Below are 13,451 nucleotides of genomic sequence, written 5' to 3'. Positions count from 1 at the left end.
AGCCACTAGAGGGCAGCACAGAGTAAAGAGTTCCTGACAACAACAAACATGGCGACGGTGGAAGACGTTGAGATAACACAGCCCATAAGAAAGAGATGAATTATTTCCTTCGCAACTCACAAAGTCTCTCCTCAAAACGTTCCACAATTGTTGAATTATATTATATATATATTATACTAGTGGCTACACTGCCCCCCCACGATTTCCCGTGGTACTGCTCCGTTTCGTCCGTATCGATAAGTTTTCAGAAGACGATGATATGTAGAAGCATTAATAACCTGATTTAAATCCCCATTATTTCCCTGAGCTGTGGGTAAAGAATCTATCTTTATCTCGTGCGACACTATAAATGGACAAAGCGACGCTCCACCTGACCTCTGGTGGAAAAACGTCCCTCTGAGCTGAAATAACAGCGGGAGAATCCAGACTCTGTGTTGACAGTGGCAGCCAGGTCTTTATTTTCACCCGTCTGACAAACCTCTCAATCTGTCTCTTCTATTCATTCCTCCCTCCCCCTCATTTCGCCCTCTCTGCTTCCCCGTTTGCCCTCCGCCAGCTCCACATTTTCCTTCCCCCTTGTTTTTCTTTCTCCGGGAAACTGCCCTCCATCTCTAAATTTAGGGGAGAAGGAGAAACAGAGACAGAAAACTAGAGAGAGAAAGATAGAAATGGATTAAAAGAAATTCAAAGTTTCAACCCTCGGATCTTTAACCTTTATCTCATTTCTCTCTCACTCTTTTCTCTGTTTTCTTCTGAACAAGAACTATGTGTGTTTCTGATAGAAGATGCTTCTCTACTTTCTCTATGTGTGTGTGTGTGATGCTGTGTCTGCCTCCTGTGCTTCTGCTCATCACCAGTAGAGGGCACTGCCAATTCTAACTGGGATCCCTCAGCCCCTTCTTCCTGCCCCTCAAAGCTACAATTAATCATTAAAGATGCATGAATTAAGTGTTGCAGTGAAGTTTCTATAGAACTCTGCATGTCATATATCTGAAGAAATCACAAGTGTCTATATTACCATTCCAGCTGAGCAATGGTCTTCTGTTAGCAGCAGTTCATCCATGCAGAAATCTATAAAAGCATTAAATGCATGCAAAGAAAATGTACTTATGTATGCTCTGATCTTAATTTGATAAATTCTTAAGTATTAAATGCAGTTATATACGTATAAAAGGCTGTTTATGCAGAGTTAAGTACACAGCAAGGTTGTTTAAGTCGTTGTAAAAGGCATAAAATGTATATTATGAAGTGTCAGTACTACAAAACTGTACTTTAATACATCTTTGCAGATATTTGGAGTTAACTGTGGTGCTCTGATGTGAACATTAGAAGTTATACAGTTATACGTGTATAGAACAGGGTGGATTATACCACTGCAATACACGACATGAGCTCATTGTTGTGCATGTGCTATAAATCCTAATTCTGCGGATTAGCGATAAACTCCATATATGTTTACAGGAGTGAAAGTACATTGTGCAAAGGGCCAATACAGCGGAACCTCACTTTACCACAGCTGTTTATTAACTTTCAACTCTGGAAAGTGATTCAAAGAGTTCAAATCATGGTCACAACTCGACTTGAGTCAGATTCCATGGTGCTCCGATACTGAAAGTAGAAGTTATTAAGCATCAACTCCAGTTATATTTGTATAAAAGGCTTCTCGTGCAGAATAAAGTACAAGTCTCATGTTCTGCACGTGCATTACATCTGTATTCTGCAGATTAGCTCTGATACACTGGAGAGTCAAATCGGAATTCTAATGGATAAAGTTAAAAGTTAAGTGCCAATACTGCAAATGTGCACGTTAATACAGCTGTTTGTTAACTTCCACCTCCGGAAACTGATGCAGTGAACTAAGAACTGCATGTTCTTCAGGCTCAAAAAGCACATGTGGATGTCAAAGACTCGGACATTAACGGTCACAGAGAAAATCCAGTTAGTGCATTAACTTCAATACGTTCAAAGATAAATCACAAGTGGAAATAATGTGAGTTTTTGCCTCTTTTTTTTTTTTTTTTCAAACAATAATCTTCATCTAAAGCTGAAACGTTTCTGATTCGACGAGACGATCGAAGAGAGAGAACAGGAATAAAAAAAAGTTTTTATAAAAGGAAGAAAAAAGGAAAGATGAAGGGGCAGGGAGAGACGGGAAGAGGTGGGAGCAGAGAGAGAGAGAGAGAGAGAGAGAGAGAGAGAGAAGGAGGGAAAGGAGGGCAGAGAGAAGAATAAAGGAGTCTTTACATGTCTGTGGAACCAGCAGCTCGCAGCACTTTCACATAATTTAAGACATATGGACGTTATTAGGACGGCCGTGTCTGTGTGTGTGTGTGTGTGACTATATCAGTGTGTGTGTGTGTAAGAGTCTAGCAGTCTGTGCACGACGGTGTGTGTGTGTGTGTGTGTGTGTGTGTGTGTGTGTGTGTGTGTGTGTAAGAGTCTTTAAACCTGTGTCTTTGCGCTGCAGGCTACAGAAGACAGTCACGTTTTTGTGGTGCAGCAAAAATGACTGTTGCACCGAACAATCACACACACACACGCACATTCACACACACACACACACGCACACACACACTTGGAAGGTCCCAGAGTGACACTGCATAAAAAACTGTGTTTGATTGGCAGCCAGAACATGGAGGGAGATACTGTGTGTACGTACGAGTATTTGTCTGACCTGTAGTTACCTTTCTGAGACTTGGCCTCCTGTTCGCCTGCACACACACAGACACACACACACACACACACACACTGAGTAGCAGGGTTGAGCTACTGAAGGACCAGTGATTGTCTCTCTGTGTGTGTGTGTGTGTGTGTGTGTCTGTGTGTATATAGGAATAGCAAAGCAGGCAACTCACCCAAATTGACCAATTATACATAATCCAGTGCAGACGGGTTAAATGGGTAAATTCACAGCGTTACACAACCCTCCTTTGGCTTAACGAATATATTTTTGCCCAATCACCTTTTCAGTCTGTGTGATTTCTATATTTTCTTTCTTGGACATCGTCCCGACGATTCCATGAAAACACATTCGACTGGTTTTAAATCTCCTGGCGATAAATCAACAATCGAGCTGAAGTGGAAACCATTAACACAAATGTCTGATTCGAGCTAATTACGATAAATCCTCACGCGACTGATTCTTTCTGAACGAGAATCAGACAAAACACGAGAATGAAACTCAGGCGACCGCAGCAGGAAATGACTTAATGACATCGTGATTAATCGATTGATAAAGTGATTAATCAAATGACCTAAATATATAAGTTTGGGGCCAATATCCAATGAATATGCAGCCTCGTTATATTATATGTAATTTTAAATACAGGAAGACGATGCTGATGATGCTCATTCGTCTAAATCCGGCTCTTAGTCCAAACCATAACTAATCAATCGATTGTACTCTGACATCAACTCGTCCACTAACTCCCCCGACACAAACAAAAAGAGCAGCCCCTGAGTTTTTTCTCTCTCTCAGGCTGTTCTGAGGTCAGATTCTGTGTGTAATCCTCTGTGGTCAGGGTTGGAGAGCAGGTCATGTAATCTGATCTGGGACCGGCGGCCCCAGGGTGCGGCAGCAGAGGAAATGTAGCGCTGCTAACGTCTTAGGGCGCCCTGTGATCTACACTAACCACTCCCTAACACACAGACACACACACACACACATATATACCCACGAGGTGCACACACGTTACCAACGCGCTCTCGTGCACACGGCAGCGGCTCAGTAGACTATTGTTCATTCATTCTCAGGGCGACGGAGGGAGGGAAGTGGGGGTTTGGCGGAATGAGAGAGAGAGAGAGAGAGAGAGAGAGAGAGAGAGAGAAGAGGGCAAGAGAGGAGAAAGAACATGAGAGGAAAATGAGGTAGACGACAAAATAAAGAGCGCGAGTGCCCAGCTGATGGTTTGGTGGCTGAAACATCGACCTCAATAACCACATGTACCCTTCGCTGGCCTGGGCTCAGATCCCACTAGAAGCTGCTTTCTTTCCCCTCAGCTTCCATCGTGTCCCAGTGAAGAGAAGCACGAACACGTCCGTCTTCATCAACATGTTCTTCCAACGTGTGAACACTCGGAAAATACATTCTGAATGCACAATAAAGTCACTTTCTGTGCACGTGTTCTGGTTTCAAAGCTGCAGAACCCGGAGACGCTGGATTCTTGACGAATGCCGCTTTAAAAAATGATTTTTAACGAGTTGTGAAATGTCGTTTGTCGTACGGTAGTTAGTAAAAACAAAGTCGACACCAGTTTAAGCAACTCGATGTAACTTTTACTGAGCAACAGCGCCCTCTGCAGCCTCACGTGGGGATTATTCTGTTAGCTCTGTATCCGAGCGTTGACATGGTTTTAAACAAAACGCTGGATATTACCCATGATCCTCTGCTTCACACAGCTTCCACTTGCTGGAGCGGATTGTGACGGTTGAAGCTGCGACTCTCAGTCAGTTCTTCTCACAGGAGATCGAACCCACCCTGCTGTTTTAAAAGTTTTAAAGTCGCAAAGCATTCAGATCGTCTGCAGAGAGCTAAAACGTTGAAGTCAGGAACTCACAGCTCAGCTAAAACTCAGACAGAAACCGATCGGCATGCAAACGTTCAGCCCACACGTCCTAACTGGCAGTTTCAAAGCAGCTCTTGAAGTGAACTGAACCCGCGATCGACCGGGCCGACTTATCATTAGACAGTATTTCTTGCTAATATAAAAATTTGCTTGTTCAAATGTTCCAGTCTCACTTCATTGAGCAGAAAATTCAAACCATGTGTACCAGTCGCTCAACTTGCTTAACAATGTGCTGCGGTGCCATCGGGATTAACGGGGGCCGCGTCTGAGATGGAGTAAAACCTATAACTTGCGTTTTTTGGTGAATTCCATAAACTGAAAGACAGACTTGTATGGTCTGAGAAAACTATTTCAACATGCATATTTAAAAAAAAACATCCCCGAGGTAGTTGCCATTTCAGAGAGTTTTTAGCCAAAGAAGCAGCCGGAGCCTTCATTCATTCTCTGTCCTCGCTTGCGTTCTGGGGAAAGCTCGGAAGGTTAAATGCACACAAATGTTATTTATCCAAATAAAGCTAAGTGTTAGTGACTGATTCATGTTAAAACATAATAAAAGGCTCATTCTAGCCGCGGCTGCTCGCTCCTCTCCTGCCGTCACCACGTCTAAATCATTTCCACGACTGTTTTAAGGACAGTTTTGGGGGTTAAATCAGATGGAATGTTATTTGTCCAAACAGCACCGATGACTGGTGACTGATTCATACTGAGAAATACTACGAGCAGCCAGGAAAGACTCAACTACCCCCCCCCCCCCCCCCCCCATCTCTCTCTCTCTCTCTTTTCTGCCTGTCATTCTGGTTCTGCTGACTACAGGGGAAAACCTCCACAATGTATAAGTCTCTGTGAGGAGGGAGGACCGGGGGGGGAGAAGGAGGGAGACGGTGAGAATCTGGGGTTTTAGAATAAAGACCGAGCATCACAGAAAATGAATAAGAACGGACACACCTTGGATGTTGAAGAGAGGTGACGGGAAAAAGAAAGAGCACCAGGGCTGTAAGAAATATACAAGCACAATAGGATGAAATCAACTTTGTATTCTGATGAAAAACTACAAAAAAGACGACGGGCGATGCAAACTTACACTTGCACTCGATGGTGGAGATAACAAACGGCTGCCGTCTGCTCACACACCCCGTGAGTCACGCTCTAGAGGAGGTTTTATATTAGCACGAGCACCTGATCCTCTGCTTTGACTTGCAGTTGTTCAAACAAATCCCTGAATCCTCGTCCGCCTGCCAAGCGGTGGAATCGATGAGCATTTAAGGAAAAATCGCCGCGTCTGATCTTTCTCTGTGGCCGTTTGTGTCGAGAGCCGACAGCTGCAGTCACATTCTGCACATTTGAAGCGGCGCTGCGTGCCTCGTCCTCATGCTCCCGCTCTTCTGTCTCTCCAGGTGTTCGCCAAAGTGTTCAGCCACGAGGCCTTGGAGTCCTACCTCCCCAAAATCCAGCAGGTCATCCAGGAGAGCCTCCGGGTGTGGAGCTCCAATCCCGAGCCCATCAACGTCTACAGGTAAGCAAGGAAACGTCTGGGTTACAAGAAGAACGTCAGAACGCGTAGGAAGGTTTCTCGTTTGTGTTTCCTGGATGCAACTGATTGGTCGTCTGTCCGCAGGGAGAGCCAGAGGCTGTCGTTCACCATGGCGGTGAGGGTGCTGCTGGGCTTCAGGGTGTCGGAGGAGGAGATGAGGCATCTGTTCTCCACGTTTCAAGACTTTGTCGACAACCTGTTCAGTCTGCCCATAGATCTGCCGTTTAGCGGCTACAGGAAGGTATGTGTGCTCTCTCTTCTTCAAAGTCACGTTTCTACCGAGGTGTCGGTTTTATCACATCGCTCCTTATTCCTTTAAAAACAATTTAAAGATCACATTATGCTCAAAGCTTTCAACATCCTATGAGGTGCTTCTTGCAACAGGAAACGTCTGTCGTGCACCTTTTAAAACACCTACAAGATGAGTGTGAGTTGTAGGTCACTGTCAGTCAACCTTCTCTCGTGTGTGTTTCCAGGGAATCCGTGCACGAGACACGCTGCAGAAAAGCATAGAGAAGGCCATCAGGGAGAAGCCGCTGTGCTCGCAGGGGAAGGATTACAGCGACGCGCTGGACGTCCTGATGGAGAGCGCCAAAGAGAACGGCACCGAGCTCACCATGCAGGAGCTGAAGGTAACACGCCAACGCAACAACACACCTGGCGAGCCAGACGCACCAGAGAATCACGCGTGGGAGCGTTAACACATCCTGTGCAGAAACTGTTGCACATATGCACACATGCTCACTGTTTACCTAGTGAAGTGCTGCCTGAGAGAACCTGTCTGGACACACACACACACACACACACACACACACACACACACGCACACAGACACGCACAAAAACAACAGTGATCATTATTTCTCCAACAAATCATCTCGGGATCATAGAATGTGTGAACTAGTGACTTCTGATACACATCTTTATGTAAATGTGACAGCAGGGAAGCCAAGCTGATGCCCTTAGGCAGATGTTAACAGTAAAAACACACACTCACACACACTCTCACACACACACACACACAGGCACACCCACTATTTACCTATTAAAGTAATTCCGAGGAATTCTGTGGAAACTCAACTCTCTCTGCGTCTCGCTTGCTCACTGTGGTTTCTGGGTTAAGTCCAGGGCCAAAAATAAGTCAACACTCCCCCTGCTAGGGGTCTGAAAGAGGCCTCCTGTACACACACACACACACTGTATATAAATACACACACTAAGTGAACTGGGGAGCCCCTGTCGCTGAGGCCCAGGCTGAAGCACTCCACTGCAGTTTTCTGACGCGCACATATAACAGACACATGTGGGCTGAGGCTGAGACGTGTTTTGACACAGACGAGGGCAAATGAGAGGTTTCTAATGAGAGTCGTGCTGCCGAGCCGAGGGAAGGAGGACTCGATGCTGCTACTGGACAAACACTTCACATTTCCAAACACAGTACTTTTCAGGAAGTAAAAGATAGCATACTTTTATGAAGTATTTGGTTTGGTTGTTGTTCCCAATGTTGTCATGAAGCGAGCGAGGGGCTCGAGGTGCGGGCGAGAGGAGTTGCACCTAAAGTTAGACGAGTTCCCAGGTTGTTTAACAGAATTATTTCAAATACGACAACTGACAATTCTCTTACACGGAGACTAAGAAATCCCCTTTTATACAATTAAAAATTCTATTCTATTTTATTGCTATGACCTTTAAAACAGTAATAATGGCCGTAGCTGTGCATTTGGATAATATCCACCCCCATTTTCCAGTAGACAAAACTACCATCTGGATTCTGCCTCTGCAGACATCAGAAGCTGAGGGAGAATCCAGTTGGCTTCCCCACAAAGTGAACACAAATCAACTCATGTGCCCTCTGTGCAGACAGGCACTCAGAGGATCCTTGTGCTCAGGCTAGAATTAAGCTTTTAAGGGGCTTTACTCCACTCTGGTCAAATAGTGAATGGCAGAAGTGAAACTCTTCCAAAACCCCTAATGGAGAAGAGTCAAACTAAAATGTAAGAACATTGCGTTCAAGAAGTTAAACCATTGTTCCCTCCGTGAGGTTCAGGACCTCCAAGGGGCAATCAGGACAATGAGAACTTTCAGAATAAACAAATGCACTGATGCACCATCCCACCTCTCCATTATCCCTCAGGAGTCGACCATTGAACTGATCTTTGCTGCCTTTGCCACCACCGCCAGCGCCAGCACCTCCCTCATCATGCAGCTCCTCCGCCACCCCGCTGTCCTGGAGCGCCTGAGGGAGGAGCTGAGGACCAGGGGCCTCCTCCACAATGGCTGCCTCTGCCCCGAAGGAGAGCTGAGGCTGGACACCATCGTGAGCCTCAAGTACCTGGACTGTGTCATCAAGGAGGTGCTGAGACTGTATACGCCCGTGTCGGGGGCCTATCGGACCGCCATGCAAACCTTCGAGCTCGACGTGAGTGAGACTGTGGTCGATTCATTTCTATCACTTCTACTTCTGTGTTCCTCGTGCTCAATGACGTTCTTTGCAACTTTGGTGTTTTCAGCTTTGTTTTACTCTTCCTCCGTTTACACCGTCAGGCTGATGACACACTAACTTTGAGAATATCTTAACGACCCCGCCGACCTTAAAAGGTAAATGTGTGGCAGTGAAAGTTCACACTTCTGTGTCTTTTGTCTCCAGGGAGTCCAGATTCCCAAAGGCTGGAGCGTGATGTACAGCATCCGGGACACCCATGACACGTCTGCGGTCTTTAAAGACGTGGATGCGTTCGACCCCGACCGCTTCAGCCAGGAGCGGGGAGAGGACAAAGAGGGACGCTTCCACTACCTGCCGTTTGGAGGTGGCATCCGGTCCTGTCTGGGCAAGCAGCTCGCCACCCTCTTCCTCCGCATCCTCGCCATCGAGCTGGCCAGCACCAGCCGCTTCGAACTGGCCACCCGGGAGTTCCCCCGCGTGGTCACGGTACCCGTGGTCCACCCCGTCGACGGGCTGAAGGTCAAGTTCTACGGCCTGGACTCCAACCAGAACGAAATCATGGCCAAGACAGAAGATCTGCTGGGAGCAACAGTTTGAAGGGCGGCGAGTTGACGAGTGGGGGTGGGGGGTGGGGGGGTGGGGGGTGAGTGATCGAAGAAGTCTTGAGGGAGAAGTTGGAAGGAAGGAAAGAAGGAATTTCAGAGTTATATTTTCTTCTCCACCTTTTTTCTGCCAAGTTGGAGGTTTCTTTTTTCAGACTAAAAGAAAAGCAGAGGTCTTTGTCTCTTGTTACAGCTGAAGATGATGATTGGGACTTTCCTCTGAGAAAGGAAGAAGCTGCCAAAAAAAAGTTCTTAATTATGCTCTATTCTGTGTATTTTTTTAAATAAATATACAAACAAAATGTATGTACAAAAAAAAGCTATGTAATATAATTTGAAAGAGAATGTGGGTAGTGCACAAAGGGAGAGAGAGAAGTACGGTGGAGTAAGAGAAGACGGTCGTGGGAGGACGGAGAGATGGATGAAACAGGGTATAGGGTGAAAGAAAATTATGTTTTAGCATTTTTGCTTGTGCTTAATCAAAATCAATGAACCGTTTCAGTTGTATCTTGCAGGGTAAAATGTGGATCTATAGACTGAAAGTTCAAGTTCGAGTCCAAAATCGGTAAATTCTCCGGTCAGACTTCTTCATGGTGCCGCCGAGATTCAACTGGACTGGGAAAAAAAATGTTTTAAAGGTGTTTTCTTATCAAAGTCAAAAATCAAATTGTCCACTAGCTTCCAAGATGCCATCGAAAGGGTCACAGCACATTGGGAAGCAGGTTGTTAGCAGCGAGTCGTGCTAATAACTGATTTATCATCAGTTCGGGCAGTGGAGGAAACGGCTGTGCTTAGAAACGTGAGGCAGGAGAGATCGCGGCTGAATCACTTTAGCGGCAGAACACACAACATTCAATGCAAGTGGCAATTTGTTCTTCAACGATTGTTGCCCGCTGTTTTCTCACGAACTGACTTAACGCATAAAAAGGGGTGAGAAACCGCAGAACTTATTATTTATGGGCCCTTACTGCTTGGGTAAAAGAGGAGTGCAGTTGGGGTTTGCAGCAAAGAGGAGAAGAGGGTCGTCTTCTGCAAACCCACATTTCCACATCGTGAAATTCTACCTTGAACTTGGGTTTTTCCTCATTATCTCCTGTGAGAACGTCAAATCACTTCCTTCTTCGTCTCTGCAACACAAAGGTTTCCCGTCTGTGTTGACTCAAAACGTCGCCCCTTATATATATATATATATATATATATATGAAGCATATCCAAGTAGCCTTGGTGGTGTGTGAACTCAGGTGCTGAGTAGACGTAGTGGTGAATCATGAATAAACCGTTGCTTTGTGATATGTAACTCTGAATGACTGCACATAAAAAGACTATCCCTTCCTCACTGGTGTAGTTTCTGAGCTGGACCAGTTACCTTTTTTTTTTTTTTTTTTAAAACTACTTAACTTCTACTTTGCTTCCTGTTCACACAAAGAAACAAAAAAAACAACATATCAGGGGTTTCCGTCTCTTCCACTCCATGTATCAGCGTCTTTCAACAATTCCGCATCTCCCCCCCCCCTTAAAGGAGACAGTTTGGGTGCAAACAGAATAAAACCGGCAGGAATTCCCAATTGGCACCGCGCAAGATAAAAGCAGCCGAATCCAGGTCAAACAGTAATAAGGTCCAGGCCCGCTTCGTAAACTCTCTGAACCGGGGCTTTGATTTATAAAGTACGCGTCCGAGTTCCACTGAGGTTGTGCTCTCTTGGACGTGGACGTCATCCCGTAGCGAATATTACGATAAAGAATCTCGAGAAACCTGCGCCCGACTCCCGAGCTGGAGGCGGAGAGGAAGGTGGCGTTGGGACGGGAGTTGACCTACATACATGCTGCTTGAGTGTTGCCTTGTCATTCTGTGTCTGTTTACGTGTCGTTACTTTCCCCCCCGTCTCGTGGGGGGCGGTCGTTTTTTTTTTTTTTTAAGTTCTGTGGAGAAGGTGACGTTCTGTCTTGCTGCTCCTCCAATCAACGCTAAGAATGCAAAAAACAAAACGAGTTCCACGGTTTGAGCGACTTTACTAGCTGAAAGAGATTTTTTATTGTTTGAGGTGATTGCACAATCAGGACTCTCGGCGCTTCGTGTGCACCAGGAGAGAGAGGACGTTTTTTCCTTCTTGTTTCCCGTGTGTGGAAAACTACAGCCGAACTCTGGGACTCGTCGGCGGGACTCGTCGGACTTTCTGGAGTCCGCCGACAGAGTTCTACACGAGAGAGAGATGGACCAATGGGGTTTCAGGGGAGGGCAGGGCCAAGCTACGAGGGCTTTTCCTATTGGACGATGTTGTCCAATAGCATTCCAGATGGATTCTGCCTGTGCCAGACATTGTTCACTCTTTCTACCAACTACACCACTGATCTCTTCACGATAAAAATATGAAAATCGAATTTTTTTGCTGCTTTTCTTGTGTATATTTTCTAATTGAGAGTTCTAGATTGCAATAGTTTGTATCAATGAAATTTGGCATTCCTTTCCCTTTATATACATATATATATACACACATATATATGTATGTAGTAGCTGATTAAAATATTTGCATTTTGTGAAAACAAAGAGAGCATTTATAGGTTATATGTATATTAATTTGTACAAGGTTCCTTTCTTTAGCAAGCCATGGGGAAAATCAGCTATTTACGTCTACTAATCTAACCTATTAATGTTATTGTATGATTAATATTGTTGTTATAAGATATTTGAAATGCTATTTTTTATTCTATTAAAAGATTTAGAGTTTTTAGCCTAAATAAGAAGTTCTTTGGTAAATATTGGATGTATGTAGAACGTTATGTATTTCAGTTATATTGTAAACAGTGTTTAAAATGTTAATATTGTCGATTTGATTACTGTAATAATTATTATTTGTTTTGTTATTCAGACTCATTATCGCTGCATTTTATTTGATATTAATTATGGAAAACAGAAAGCACTTGCGAGGTATGTCTATTTTTTAAGTGCCATGCGACTACACCCCCCCCCCCCTCTCACCTGAACCTGTCTTATGTCTGTACAGAAAACTTCTTTTTACAGGAAACAAAAGTTCATCTAGTTTAAATATGAATGTCTCGTTCTTCTTTCTTCCTTTCCTTTTTGTTACCGTGGTTGTTAAATGTACTCCTGTAATAAACTATAAAGTGAAACGATATCGGAACAGTAGAGTCTTCTTCATCTAGCGAGAAACTGTAGAACACATATAACCGATTCTGGGGGGGGGGGGGGGGGGGGGGGGGGTCTTAAAGACACAGGAGCTAAGAGAGAGTTGGAGACAGAGGCTGAAAAGAGGAGCTGCAGCAAAGGAAAGTCTGAGGAAAGCGATTGTTTTCTAAACATTAAAGCATGTGAACATTTTAAAGTTATAACACTGATTCAAATTATGAATAAAAGCTGAATACGTCCTCTTAGAAGAACCAGATAACCAAGATGCTTCCAGAATCGCTGAAGCATGAATAAATACTGAAAGGATGAACACAACTTGGTGTGTTTTTATGAAACGACTGCACAAATGAAAATATATGTATCCACATAAGCACATCCAGCGTGCAAACCAAAGAGATGGCAGGTCGCCTGCTGACAGGCCGCGCTCTGAAAGCACCGACATGTAAATCAGGACGGTCAGAAAACTTGCGGACGGGGAACAAGTGAGACCAGATGCCTCCCGTCCGTTTAAATAACCTGTTAATGGCAGAAAGACACACGCCCCCCCCCCCCCCCCTCCCTTCAACAGTATACTTTCATAATACAGCGTCCCGTGGAGATGACTGTTATCTCTGTCATCGGAGCGTCTCCACCACAGTTTCATGACTACTGCACATCAGAGGAGAGAGTCAGGAGAAAACAAAATTTTTTTGTTTAAGAAAGAACAGTCTGCTTTAATAAAGAGAGAGAAACCGACGGTCAGGGGCTGAAGCACAACTCAGCGAAAACAGGACGAGCTCAGAGAAAGTTTGTAATCTGCTAAATCCAGAAATACACAAAACGACAATGTTTTTCAAATCCTCGATGCCAGAGTTTTCTTACACAGTCATTCTTCTAATATCTGCACATGGCAGCTACAGTGCGATGCAGTTATATATAATATATTAGAATATCAGGTAATAAAACTGTTTCCATGTCTGGATATGTGATTTTCTGGGGCCTGTACTACGATGTGAGTTTGAGCTACTCTGATTTACCTCAAGTCAACAAACCCTGGTTCAATGAATCAGTGTTAAACTGAAGAGGACGAGTCCAAGTTGAATCTGAGAAGATACAAGATAAAGAAAGTTTAACTGTAAAATGTAAAACTTGGGCAGCAAACAAAGCCTGGAGAATAATTTACAACA

The 13,451-nt window shown here is 44.6% G+C and overlaps 1 protein-coding gene across 1 annotated transcript in view; it reads left to right on the top strand.

The window, feature by feature from the left end:
* Positions 1–10,165, top strand: part of LOC117751869 (cytochrome P450 26B1) — a 30,240-nt gene extending 20,075 nt beyond the window's left edge. Inside the window, exons 3-7 of the mRNA XM_034568876.1 lie at positions 5,960–6,078; positions 6,181–6,337; positions 6,573–6,728; positions 8,230–8,514; positions 8,743–10,165. Coding sequence (XP_034424767.1) covers positions 5,960–6,078; positions 6,181–6,337; positions 6,573–6,728; positions 8,230–8,514; positions 8,743–9,135 — 1,110 coding nt within the window. The 3' untranslated portion in view covers positions 9,136–10,165. The remainder of the gene's footprint in view (positions 1–5,959; positions 6,079–6,180; positions 6,338–6,572; positions 6,729–8,229; positions 8,515–8,742) is intronic.
* The last annotated feature ends 3,286 nt before the right edge of the window (positions 10,166–13,451 follow it).

Source organism: Hippoglossus hippoglossus, chromosome 18, assembly GCF_009819705.1.
Source record: "Hippoglossus hippoglossus isolate fHipHip1 chromosome 18, fHipHip1.pri, whole genome shotgun sequence".
Lineage (NCBI taxonomy): Eukaryota > Metazoa > Chordata > Actinopteri > Pleuronectiformes > Pleuronectidae > Hippoglossus > Hippoglossus hippoglossus.
The sequence above is the reverse complement of the archived record's forward strand: the minus strand, read 5'-3'. Positions and strand labels throughout refer to the sequence as shown.